Source organism: Scophthalmus maximus, chromosome 2 (assembly GCF_022379125.1).
Source record: "Scophthalmus maximus strain ysfricsl-2021 chromosome 2, ASM2237912v1, whole genome shotgun sequence".
In the NCBI taxonomy this organism is placed as follows: domain Eukaryota; kingdom Metazoa; phylum Chordata; class Actinopteri; order Pleuronectiformes; family Scophthalmidae; genus Scophthalmus; species Scophthalmus maximus.
The window spans coordinates 22654513-22667149 of NC_061516.1; the positions used below are offsets into that span (position 1 = coordinate 22654513).

Consider the following 12637-nt stretch of genomic DNA (forward strand, 5'->3'; position numbering starts at 1 on the left):
GCTCCTGAACTCCTCGTTAAAAGGAAAATGCCTTTTTTCAAAAAAATGTGCTGTTCAAAAGCAGGTCCGCCGTCGTCTTGCATCGTGATGATCTGGAGACCTCGCGTTGAGCCCTGTGCCAGGATGCGACCTACAGAGGAAAGACTTCCAACAAACAGACAGAGGTAGAGAGCTGCCCCCCGGCCACTACTCCAAGATCACATCTGCATTTTCACATGTAATGGTTATACGGAGGATTTGGTGTCGTCGAGTTCAGTTGGGATCCTTAAAGGGGCAGTAAGCGATTTTGGAGAAAGTTCGACTGCACTGGCCGGGGCTCGAACCCGCAGCCTCGTGCGTGTGTGGGAGACAAACCCCCTGAGTCGTAGCGTCTGTCGCCAGCACGTCTCAATGTGTCGGGGAATGATGTTTACAAACTGCACAGTGTTGTGTTGTCGGCACCACATTTTACAGAGCCAGGGCTGAGGCGAAAAATCAAAAAGTGTACTTGATTAAAATCGCTTACTGCCCTTTACCAGGGGGGTCAACCTAGCAGAGGCAGGAGGATCAGGAAGGCTTGCGAGGCTGTGCATTCATGATCATCTCAGTCTTCCTGATGGGGCAATGCTTTATTGTGGAAGCCCCCACTTCCCTACCGGAACCATCTTTTTTTTCTATTTCATGTCAAAAAAATACCAATAAGGTTCTTTCGGCATCAGGCTCCCCGTTTTCTAAAAAAAATATCAAACCCCACCCTCTATGGTGCGTGTGCACCGTTCAGGTTCTCCAAAACCTCACCGACAACCATTACATACAAATTTGTCAGCTAGAAAAAGACAAACAAATGGCAGAAGAAAAGTCCTTTTTTTTTTTTTTTTTGTCTGCAGTCTCCACAGTGAGGCAGACAAAGAGCACAGTATGGATCATTCATGTTCTCGTGTAGCTGTGGGAAGGGGTTCTTAGTGTGTTTTTTTTGTCGTGTCACGACTTGGGGAGGGGCTGTGGCGTGCTCCTCTTCCTCTTACTTCTTGGCTGGCTGGCGGTGTGCGGCCGCTGCGCTCCCCCCTGAGGAGCCGCCGCTGCTCCCATAGCCATTTGCTGCTGCTGCATTTGGTGCTGCAAGAATTGCAACTGTCCAGCGCAGAAAGAAAGATGGAGAACAACAAATCAGAGGCGATTTCAGTGTGTTACTACAAGCGACATAATGCATTTCGTCGTCAGCAGGTCTTTAGGTGCGTGTAAGCGTCTGCAGCGAGGTTAAAGACACGTTCGCTGGCACCAGTGTTGAGCAGACTCTCTTCGCTGATTACATTACCGACACAACGCTCTGTGTCGTAATACATCTTATGTTGTTGAGTGGGGCATGGGTTAGTGAAGCTGAACTGAAGCCTGGTACGACGTACAGGAGTGTGCAGAGAAAACACAGAAGAGTGGTTAATGGGTTGCAGAGGGGAAGGGAGGAGGAAGAGATGTGGGGGGGGGGGTGTTGGGGATTGAGGCAGAATACAGTCAAGCAGCACCAGTGGCGTTCTGGAGACACACATTATCGGCTGTGACCCTGGCAACAACACACATGCAGCTTAGCAACCGTGCTGTCTGCTCTGAGTAAGTCAGCAACTTCAACGGGGCAAAAAATATATATATCTCAACACTTTCCGCTTCATGCTTACAGTGTAACAGGACATCTCTAATCTGTCACGCTGCAGTTAAGCAACATTTTCAACAGTAGGTTTCCCCCAACAATGCTATTTCAGATGATGTCATTCTCTGTAAGAAACATGCCTCCCGCCCCGACGCGCTGTTAGTCGCTGCCACCAGAATGTGCCACAAGCTCGGCTGTGATCTTTGTCAAACAACATATTAACCAAACATACAACACAAGATGGAGTGAAAGGTGTGGGACCTACAACAATCAAATAAAATAATCCCACAAGGCAAGTGGAGGAGGAGGATTTTGATGATTTAACCTAAATAATTAAGAATATATTGTTATTGCTCATGATTTTTATTATGTTTTCATTAGTCTTTCATGGTTGATTATACCACGTGCCCTTTAAATTCAGGCTCTTAAACATTTCTTTATTTTCTGACATACAAAACACAGTTGTTAGCAAGTGTTTTCAAAAAACATTTAAGTGTTAACAAAGAGTTCATGAAAAGATTAAGCAGGTGGGTATAAAAAAAATTAATATATCCTTGTCTTTTCTTTTTTTTTTGACTTGAATACATGTCATAAAGTAAATTTACATGATTCAAGACATTCGTGGACTGATAAGTCTTTAATGTAGCACAACACAGCTGCCCGCTAACTGAAGGCACGGAGTCGGCTGATGATCTAGTCTCAGTGTTTGGCTCCTACGAAACATGTATATATGTGTATACATATGTTAAAGTTGCTGTATTACTTGGATCTGTGGCTGGTGCTGCTGCTGAAGCCTTGGAGAAGGCAGCGGGGGCCCAGACCCGTCCAGCCCACAGCCCAACTGGGACAGCACTATGGGGGGAGGGAGGGAGGGGTAGAGGGAGCCCCAGAGGGAAAGACGTGAAAGCGAGAGGGAGAGAGGCAAAGGAATGGAATCACATGTGAAGAATAAATGCACAGAGGCAAAAAAAGGTGGACATTGCCGAGCATAAGGGGGGGGGGGGGGGGCACACACGTGGGTGGAGGTAAAGTGGAAGAAAGAGAAGACACAAAGATGGAGGGAGGGAGGGTTCATGACCGTGTCCGTGAAGATTGTTAAGTGGAAGTAGCACGAATGGGTAGAGATGAGAAAAGTGCGAGTGAGCGGGAAAAGGGGAAAAACGTGAGGGTCGGGGCAAAACAACAACAGAGAGAAAAAGAAGAAGAAAGAAAATGTAGCAGAGAAGAACGGGAAGTTCAGTCTCTCCTGTCGGTTGTTATATTCTTCGTTAAGAGGAACATGAGCAAAAATGATGAGTTGGAATGTACAGTGATTACAATAATGAATACATTAGTCAATCTTATCTTATTAGTACTAGTTAAGGGTGTGTGTGTGTGTGTTTGTGTGTGTGTGTGTTAGGGGGGGTTGGTGGTTCATACCTGCCGCCTGTGGAGACATAAAGCCTCCGACTCCCAGGTTGATGACGGCCGTTTGCTGGTTCCCTAAACTCTGATCCAACCCCTGGTCGCCCTGCGGAGAAGGTCAAAGGTAACTGTCTGTGCCAGTGATGTAATATCTGCGTTAATATGGATGTTATTTAGTGTGTTTGTGAGAATCAACATCTGTGTGCACATGAGTTTGTGCTTCAAAAATATACCAAGGGGGAAAATCTGCTTCATGCGCAAAACCAAGACACTTGGCTGGCAGCTCAGGGGGAGAGAAAAATGAATATGCGTACACCCGCCTGACTTCAAAAGGTCGAGAACCGTTGGGTTAGGAGATGTCTCGGCGACGGTCACAGCTTCTTCTCCTGCAGTGCTGGAGTAGGTCACTGCTGGGATTCTGGGCTTTTTCCTCCATTATTCTTCGCAGCTTTGTTCCAACTTGCTCTTGTATTACTAAGAGCTTCTTGACAGCTGCCATGAAGTCATGCCACAGATTTTCCACTGTGACTCAAGTCTGGGCTTCAGCTGCGTCGCCCGGGCACTTTCAAATTCTACAGTTCTAAAGTCATATTTCTCAAAACGCTGAATTATCCCCGTGGACCATTTCCTTTTGAGTTCTGGCTTCCTTCTGGCATACACTGACATGATGCCCATTGGCTCAGTTACAACTTCCCTAACATGCACTCTATTGACTGCATATGCCTGTATGTGTTGGAATTGCAAAATGTGACGGTGTATCTCACCATCTCGCCCTGCTGCTGAGGACTGGAGGTGGCCGACTGACTCTGCTGTGGGGAGAACTGAGACAGCTGCTGCTGCTGCAGAGAGTTAAAGATGAGAGGACCAGTGGGGATCTGGGAACGTACCATTTTTTTAAAAAGCACACAAACAAACAAAAAATAAAAGTAGGGGAATGAAAGGAAGATAAAGGAAGGGGTTGGGGATGGAGAGAGGAGGGGCAGAGGGCACAAGAGCAGGGGGAAATGGGAGAATTAACAAACCAATCAAACAACACGGGGTAACTACACATTCTCTGCTACCATAACGTCATGTAAATAATAAATTCAGGGAGTAAGGTGCCGTCTGAACAGGTGAGTTTTCAGTCTGCGACAGAAGCATTGAAGGGATTCTGCTGTCCGGATGTCAATGGGGAGCTTGTTCCATCATTGAGGAACCAGAACAGAAAACAGAAGTGATTTGGATGAGCAGTGGCTGCCCGCCCCTCGCAATGAGGGCATAGCAAGCTGTTTGGCAGTAGCAGAGCGGAGTGGACAGGCTAGCCGTAGGTTTGGACCATTTTCTGGATGTGTGGACTATCCCTTGACTTCTGCACAATCACTTGACGTTCCCCAGCAAGGGGCTTTTGCTAAGACTCGCTTCTCCTCAGAAGAGTGGAGGGTTGCAGTGATTGTGTCAGGGTGAGTGGTTCAGTTTCACTCAGGGCATAACATACATTAAGATAAACGCCGCTGTGGCTCGGGAATAACTTGATAATAAGGTGTACATGTAATGAGCTGCAGGAAAAGAACGAGCGAGGGGGAAAAAAAGGCAGTGCAGGTGATTCGCACACAGCACGCCACCAGTTCCAGGTGACAAACAAAAACCCAGTGCATGCAACTGACGGTGTTACACACCTGCAGTAGGTTCAGTGGCCTCAAACTGGTGCTGCTGTTCAGGCCAAAATGACCCCCTGCAACACAAACCACAAACAACTCTTTCGTAAAACCAATCAGACTGTTTTATTTAAATTACACTGAGGCTGTACATTGTGCACCTTGTGCATTTTTTTTTTCTCATAACAACTTTCTGTGCGTTTTCTTTAAATGTCTTTTTTACATCAGCGACTCCTGTCGCACATTCAACCTGTACTGAGAGGTGATTTTGAATTCCCTTTAATGTAATCAAGACTTTTTGGGGATATATTTTTCCTGAGAGAGGTTGGGGGCTGGGTTAGAAGTTTTGTCCATGTCCACGTGGCCTTGTGACATTTTGTATGTAATAAAGGGCTAAAAGAAATGAAGACTGCCTTTTGAGGATAGAGACACCTCCTTGAAGCAGCCAGTGTGTTCAACCTTCTCAAAACATTTTTCCTGTTGGATCCAGTTTGGTAAACTGGGGTCTTACTGTTTCGTCCTCTACAGTGAGGTCAGAAATTAGACTCAGCAGCTGGTATCCACCATTACTATGTTCAAAGAAATGTTAGTAAATTGGTTAATTTGCTTGTCTGCAGGTCATATCAACACTGACCGCTGCCCACAAGGTGACGTGGAATTGCAAATCTCTTACCAGTCTGTGCTGCGGACTGCATGGTGGGCATCAGTCCTCCAGGTGGCAGTATTCCACTCAGGTTAAGGCCTGGACCCAACATGGGGTTGGAGCCACTCATCAAGGTCTGAGGACTGCTACAGACAGTAGAGGGTCGTCATTACAGGGGAGAATGACGAGCGAGTGACAGCAGAGCATCGGGGGACCTTCATTTTCTTACCACACGGAGCTGACGACGTTGATGAAATTCAGCCCTGCGGGGTTGGCCATGACCTGCGACGAGGTGGTTCCCGTGGTGATGGACGTACCCATGGTGGGCAGGGGAATGGTCATGACGGGCAGCGGCTGGCTCAGGGCCAGTTGCTGCTGGGTGAACGGCGCAAGGAGGGCAGCCTGCGACTGGCTCGGAACCATGGTAGGGTCCGAGAGTGTTGGGGTCCCCGAGAGAGGAGCGGCGAGGGAGTCGGCAGGGTGCGGGGTGGAGCATGGCGTGTTGGTGGGCGTAGGGGTGGATGGCTTGGGGGTTCCTGATCCTTAAAGAGGAGACAAAACAATCAAGAAGACATACAGTATACAATACCATAAGACTTGGACCCTTGCCTTCAACATTACATCAAAAAAATAATAATTACCAGATCTGGAAAACTTGAGAGCTAAAGTATAATATTCCAATACAACTTATTTTCTGTAACTGTAGTCAGACTGGACTTCACCCACTCTGTGTGGAGCCCATCGGGGAGAGGGAGGCAGGCGACAGCAGGCCCACCTGGCCCAGCTCCATCGAGTGCTTCCTATTCAGAGACTGGCTTTTGGCTGGAGGGGGCGTAGGACACTTGAGCAGACCACTGGTGGTTTGTGAACTGTATGGATTACCTGAGGGGGAAAAAGGGGAGTTAACATATCTAATGGAACTTTTTCATAAACGGGGAAAATACAAATAGATCTGGTTAAACGCAGGAATTTGCACCGAGCCTGCTCTGCTTATAACTTCACATCTAAGAACTAGTTTTTTGTTTGCAGCAATCAACACGCCCGCTCGCTGTGGGATTTTCCGCCTTTATTCTCTCATGGGCTCATTCGCACATTTTCCGATAAATTTACTGGGGCTGGCAGACAAAAGCTCCGGAAACTGTACAGTCTGTATCTGTTTTGTGCCACAGGAATAATGTGGGGCCACAACATGTTTGGATTTCAGACGTACCTGAGGAACTGCTGCCTGAGCCTGAAGGCAGTTTGATGGGAGGGGGTCTGTGCTTCACCACTTTCCCCAAAACAGATGTCTGGACAATTGGAGAAATACCATCACCCTGTTGATGACATTTAAACAAGTTTGTTAGCCACAGTGCATCACAGACAATAACATTACAGCAAATATCTCACCAGTGACGACGGCAGCATGGTCAATACTTAACTCATTCTCAATTTCTCATTGGGCTCAATATACAATATACAAGTCACTTTTAAGATCAGAGTTAAATTTGGAATTACAATCATCAAAAATGCAAATAAAGACAAGTTAGGAAGAAGGAAAAAGGGTTCAACATAAACCCAGAACGATCTCAAACCTTCCCTACGTCCAAGGAAAGAGGAACTTACCTCATCTTTGCTGGGGGAGGCAGGCCCCTGTCCCACGGTGCCTGAGTTATGGGACATCTTGACCTGACACTTCACATCTCTCTCATACACTCCTTTGTACTGATTAAGAAACCTGTGAAACAGACAAAAACACAACAAAATCATGCCATGCTCCCAAAAAGGCATATCCCTGAAAATAAGTGTATCTGAGGTGATGGGCGCCTCAACAAAAGAAAACATTGTGACTCACCGGTCTGCGTCGATCTTCGAGCCTATGAGGAAGCTGTGAGTGAGGACAAAAGAGATGGAAAGTTCAGAGTGGCCATTTCAAATCCAGTAAATTTAACTTGGCTCACAGACTGTCCTTACGGGGGATGTATGAGCTTTAGGTCTGTGCTGTCCTCCTCTGCTTTTGCTTCTTTTGCACAGTAGATTTTCCCATACACCAGTGGATCCCCCATTGACTGGAAGATCGACACCTTGGTCCTCTGTGCTTGGCCCCCCACCTCACACTCAAAAGTGTAGTCGTCTATAACTTCCTGTGTAAAAACAGTGGACCAAGCGATACTGAATGAAAGACGAAAATGTTTTAAATTTTTTTAAATAAAAAAGGGGCATTACATGTTACACAAAACCGCTCTCTTCTTTTTTCTGACAACAAGAAGCCATCATTGATCTTCACCCTCAGAGAATGTTAATGTCGCGGACACATTTACCTCAGCGGGCCAGATCACAGTAGTGGGCTGAGAATCCTCCAGTTGCAGGGATTTCTCCACCACAGCGTACTTCTCCACCTAGAGCAACAACACAAACAAATCCGTCTGGTATGGTGTGCCAAAGATAACGACTGTCAGGACTGTGCTTCAGATGTGACAAGTGACAGTGTAATAGAGGAACGCCAAGCTACTTACATCGATTTCCTTCGGTACAGTTAGTTGGCAGTTGCTCTGCTTCCACATGTCGACACACTGCGGGTGATGACAAACAAGACGCCAGGAGAAAAACAAAAAGAGGTATGAAGATAAACAAATGCGAGAGCATGCCCTGACCTACAATATATAGTAGGTGAAGAGAATTTCCACAACAATGGTAAAACACTTTGGCTGATCCCTTCCGGAAAATGTACATTTAAACATGGCCGACCGCAATCCTGGGAAGAAACATTTCCTCAAGTTTCATTTTAATACGTTAATGTCGTGACAGACAAAACAGGTGGGTGGACAACAATTTGATCATGTGGGAGAGTGGTAAAAAAGCCCCAGTTGACTTCATGTGCATCATGCAGATATGGTTATATCATCCGGGGTATTTTCACAACTTACATTTCCGATCTTTGAGATCTTCAGGTCTACGACGGGAGCCGGTTTCCTCTCCTTCCTTCTCTGCAGGTAGTCGTAGAGTCGCAGCTGCGGTGGCATGGGCAGATGGGACAGCTCCTGCTGTCTGTTCAGTGCCGCTCGAGAGTGCCTCTTGAAACACCTGCAATGCAGACATCATTTTTCATGTCTTCCATTTCAACGGGAAAATTAACATTTTCTCCCGACGTGATGCCTGGCATTCAAAGTGAGTCAACTCTGACCCTGGTGAGTGCATTGTGTACCGTTTCATGGAGCGAGTGTTCATTTTCTGTTTGTTGTACAGCAAGCGGTTGGCTGTGCAGGTGACAGAAATGGAAGGGTCCAGACACAGAGGCTCGGCTGTGGCCAAAATCAACTGACTCTCCAGCTGTAATTTGTCGTCCTGAAACAAAGAAAAGCAGACGCTACAGAAAACACACGCGCAGTGTGCTGATGCTAAAAGGACACAAGACGCACAAGGGAGGACTGCCTACTATAATGATTAAGTAAACTTGAAGCACTGTAGATGCATTTTACCGTAATAAAAATTGAATGGATTCAACGGTCAATATATGCTGGTGAAAAATTAAGTATCAGGGTAAAATATTTTAAAATAAACACAAAAAAATATTTTGAGCTGTGCTGAAGCAGGGTGTGGGTGAATTAATAAGACATACATCAGGATTAGTTAAGTGTCATAGATAGTAAACATGACGCTTTACCTGTGTCCACTTGTGGTGGTCACTAGTCATGGCATGGACATCACAGATCAGAGTCTAAAGGGTAAAAACAAAGTATTAACAAGTCAACTGTAGGTTCATTCATTTTATGTTGCACAACTGGAATTTTTTGTTGTGAATGTTGGTTTACCTGCATGGTTGGCCGCAACAAGACGTGTCTGCTCTGATAGGTGGGCATTTTGGTATTTCCAGACTGCCTGTAGTCTCTCACCTCTACTATTACACAGCCACAGTGGAAGATGTTCACCTGAGATACAATGCAAATGGTGGATGTAAACCAACAGATAGATTAAAAACAAATAGAGATATTTAAGAAATAAGCAATAAAACCTTGGAGACATCAACAACTGAAACCCATCATACATTAAGTATTATATGCTATACTAGTACTATATACTTTAAGTATGATTAATTTAAATCTAATATAGTTACCTAACATTGACAGTCACATTTTAAAAACTACTAAATGATGTATGCAAACACATATATGCATACAAACCTGGGATTTCTCCAATAGATCCACCAGAATAGGAGGCAGCTCCTCAGCATCTAGGTACTCCAGCAGTTCCCCCTCTTCATATGGCAGACGAATTGTTTCAGAATCTAAAAAACAACACACATGTAAATAATGCAGATGACGTGACTTTGGTAAACAGAACTTAAAAACAACTGGATGGACTCGGGGTAACTGCTTGACCGGCTTCTCTCACCAGATCCATTTTTGCCCCTGAGCATTAAGGAATAGCCTTCATTCCCAGGGTACAGGTTGACCACCAGACATGATACGGATTCCTGGGACACCAGCTTCTCCAGTAGATTCACATTTCTCCTCAAGTTCTTCAGAAAAACAACAAACAAAAAAAAGTACATAAGACACAAATCTGGCATAAAAACGGCCATATGTCAATAATATCCATGCCAACTTTGTGAGAAAAATGGTATTGTTGATTTCCAAGAGTTGAAGCTCCTAAACGGAGGTTTAATATACTTTTGTAGAAGAAAATATAACAGCCAAGCACGGCCATTTCATATCGTCAATGCCAATGTACAGCATTTATAAATTATCATTTGGACAAAATCTATGTTGACTCAAGTTAACCAATCAATCTGACAACATATAGATCACTTTATTTCCATATAGCAGCTAATAAACAGTAAACGAATCAGAAATGAACTCTGAATCATTGCTTTGAACACAAGAGTTAGGAAAGTACATATTAGATTAGATTCAACTTTGTACGAGACAAAAAATGCAGTTAGCATCTAACCAGAAGTGCAAAAAAGCAGTAAAGTGCAGATTATGTACATGTATAGTACAATATAAATAAGATATGAGCCGTATTGACAAGTATGAATACACTAGAGTATTGTAAATCACATATTGTAAATCTAACTCCTGGCTTCTCTGGCATTAGCACTCTTTCATGCCGTTTAATGTATTAAAAAAATATCAAACTTTCCCACTCATTCCCTGCAGATTGGAATAAACAAGTAATAACAAGAGTCGAGAGTTGCATAATACAAACCTTTAACTCTGGCTCTTTCTCACATTCCTCTATGTACAGCTCATAGAGCTTCTGATACAAACTCTTCCTCCCGCCGGACGAAAGTCTTCTTTTGGCCGGCCGCTGACGAGCACTTTCAACAATGTACTGAATAATGGACAATACACCGGATTAATGAATGATGGGACAGAACAGTGCAGGACTAACATTGTCAGTGCATTCGGGTGGCCGTGCACAGAGATGTGTGTGTGTGTGTGTGTGTGTGTGTGTTTGTGTATGTGTATGAGTGCATTCTGTTCATTTCTCTTCCTACGAAGAAGAAGAAAAACGCGGAACGGCGGCTTTTACCTCGGCTCGATCCGATGCATATTCCAAAACTTGTTGCTGAGGGAGAAAAAAAAAAGAAGAGAGAAACAGCTCGATCACAATGGGAATCTCCCCAAATGGGTGGAGACCAACTGGGTCACGCCTGGTGAGGGAAGGGTTGTTATGGTGCTGGCCTATTTGAACCTGCTGCAAAACATCAGTGTGGGGGTGTGGAGAGACGCAGGAGCAGGGCGAGAGGGAACTCACCATCGTGGTCCACCGTCCAGCTGCGAGGCGAGTGACGGGAGACGACGCGGTCCTTTCTGCCCCACACTGTCACCTCGCTACAGTGACCATTCACACCCTGTACAACAAGACACACAGCACACGTGTTTCGTGCGGCACAGTCGAACACCAGGGGACAGGACGCAGACAGTCGACAGGCTGTTAGGTCAAGCACTGGAGCCAAATGGCTCGACTGGCACTCAGCTTGCCACACGCGCACAGCTATGGAAAACTGACGAGCGAAAGTGTTTCACCCTTTGCCTACATTTAGGAAGAAGAAGAAAAAAGGAAAATGCTCCAGCAAAGTAGACACCCGCACTGCGAGCCTCGGGCTGGATGGAACTGTCCGTGTGGCTACGGTACGCGAACCCAGGTGACCGAGCGCGCAGCGAAGAGAGTGGCTGAGCAGCAGCGAGCCCGTTGACGCCTGGCCGTGGGAGCTAACGTGGCTAACGTTAGCATGCTAGCCCGTTCCTGGTGGACGGGCTGCGAGTTGCCCGCCACGCTAACGACGTTACGCCGTCGGAGGCGCGACCCGGCGAGGCGACGTCGATGTCAGCGAGCAGGGGGGACTTGCCTTGTGGATTGCATGGCGGTCGACCGTGGCTCCGATGCAAGACGACGAAATGAAATTGAAATATCAGTGTCTTCATTGAGAAAAAGTCGGAGCGGCGGCCATTTTCTTCCAGTGTGACAACAACAGCTAAACTTCCGGTTTGACCCAGCGGTGGGCGGGGCCACAGTTAAGCGCCCACTTCACGACGAGCGTCTGATCCAAAAAAACTGATCAACTTTTCTTCCACTATTAGACACAGTGGTACAGTTACTTTTTCGCTAAGGCTAAAAAATATATGTAGCCAACATTTGTTTAAAAAGAAGTGTGGGGGAGTAATTCATAGATACAAAAACAAAACAAAAGAACCACTCTTATTAGCCAAAAGGGTGTTTGAAAACTCTATTGCTGAAGCCCTCCTATAATTATTATTTGCTGCAGGCTTTGCATTTAATTCCTTTCATTAAAAAATGAATCAACAAGATATGTAATTTGCCGCCCAAAGGTGTTAGAACGTGTGTTGGCGAAATTCTTATGGGCAGTTTTGCATATTTTTTTTACACCTGTAATAGGATCCTCTGATATTTTGCTCAGCAGTTACTGTTTTATGAATAGAAGCAGATGGCTCTTATTTAAACAGAACACAACTCAATCATGTACTGTTCCCCGCAAGATTATTAGATGTTTTATTAATTTGTTTAGAAACGTGACCGACCCCATAGTGTGATATTTTGATACTTTTTATTCCTCCGAAATTGGACCTACCTTACATTAAAGGGATAATTCAGTGATTTTGAAGTGGGGTTGTATGAGTTACTTATGCATAGTTAATATGTAACCTCATGGAGATGGTGATCAGCGATGTCATTTAACGGAGTTTCGAGGGGAAATGGACGTAGTGTAAGTCTCAGTCCCACTGTTGCAGAGGGGACCACCGAAAAATGTCTTTTTCGCCACTGCGGTTCCCTGGCGCGTGTAGAATGTGTCTTCTTGAGTTTGTTGGAGCCGAATATAGTTTGCAATTC

The 12637-nt window shown here is 45.4% G+C and overlaps 1 protein-coding gene across 3 annotated transcripts; it reads right to left on the reverse strand.

Moving 5' to 3' along the window:
* Positions 1 to 54: 54 nt before the first annotated feature.
* On the reverse strand, positions 55 to 11754 carry supt20 (SPT20 homolog, SAGA complex component). Of its 3 annotated transcripts, none has more exons than XM_035626087.2 (24): positions 11637 to 11754; positions 11042 to 11138; positions 10817 to 10852; positions 10490 to 10615; positions 9674 to 9800; positions 9463 to 9566; positions 9094 to 9210; positions 8946 to 8999; positions 8487 to 8626; positions 8209 to 8365; positions 7798 to 7854; positions 7603 to 7680; positions 7256 to 7425; positions 7137 to 7169; positions 6908 to 7019; positions 6513 to 6618; positions 6029 to 6184; positions 5532 to 5844; positions 5333 to 5445; positions 4681 to 4736; positions 3790 to 3900; positions 3041 to 3131; positions 2385 to 2473; positions 55 to 1110 (listed from the first exon to the last, which is right to left on the reverse strand). In XM_035626087.2, exons 2-24 carry the CDS (start codon positions 11042 to 11044, stop codon positions 961 to 963), a joined length of 2499 nt encoding a protein of 832 aa, XP_035481980.1. In that variant the 5' UTR covers positions 11045 to 11138; positions 11637 to 11754; the 3' UTR covers positions 55 to 960. The 3 variants fall into 3 exon arrangements, with proteins under 3 accessions (XP_035481980.1, XP_035481979.1, XP_035481981.1); XM_035626086.2 differs by having other exon boundaries at positions 5333 to 5448; positions 11637 to 11753; XM_035626088.2 differs by lacking the exon at positions 2385 to 2473 and having other exon boundaries at positions 5333 to 5448; positions 11637 to 11753.
* Positions 11755 to 12637: the final 883 nt, after the last annotated feature.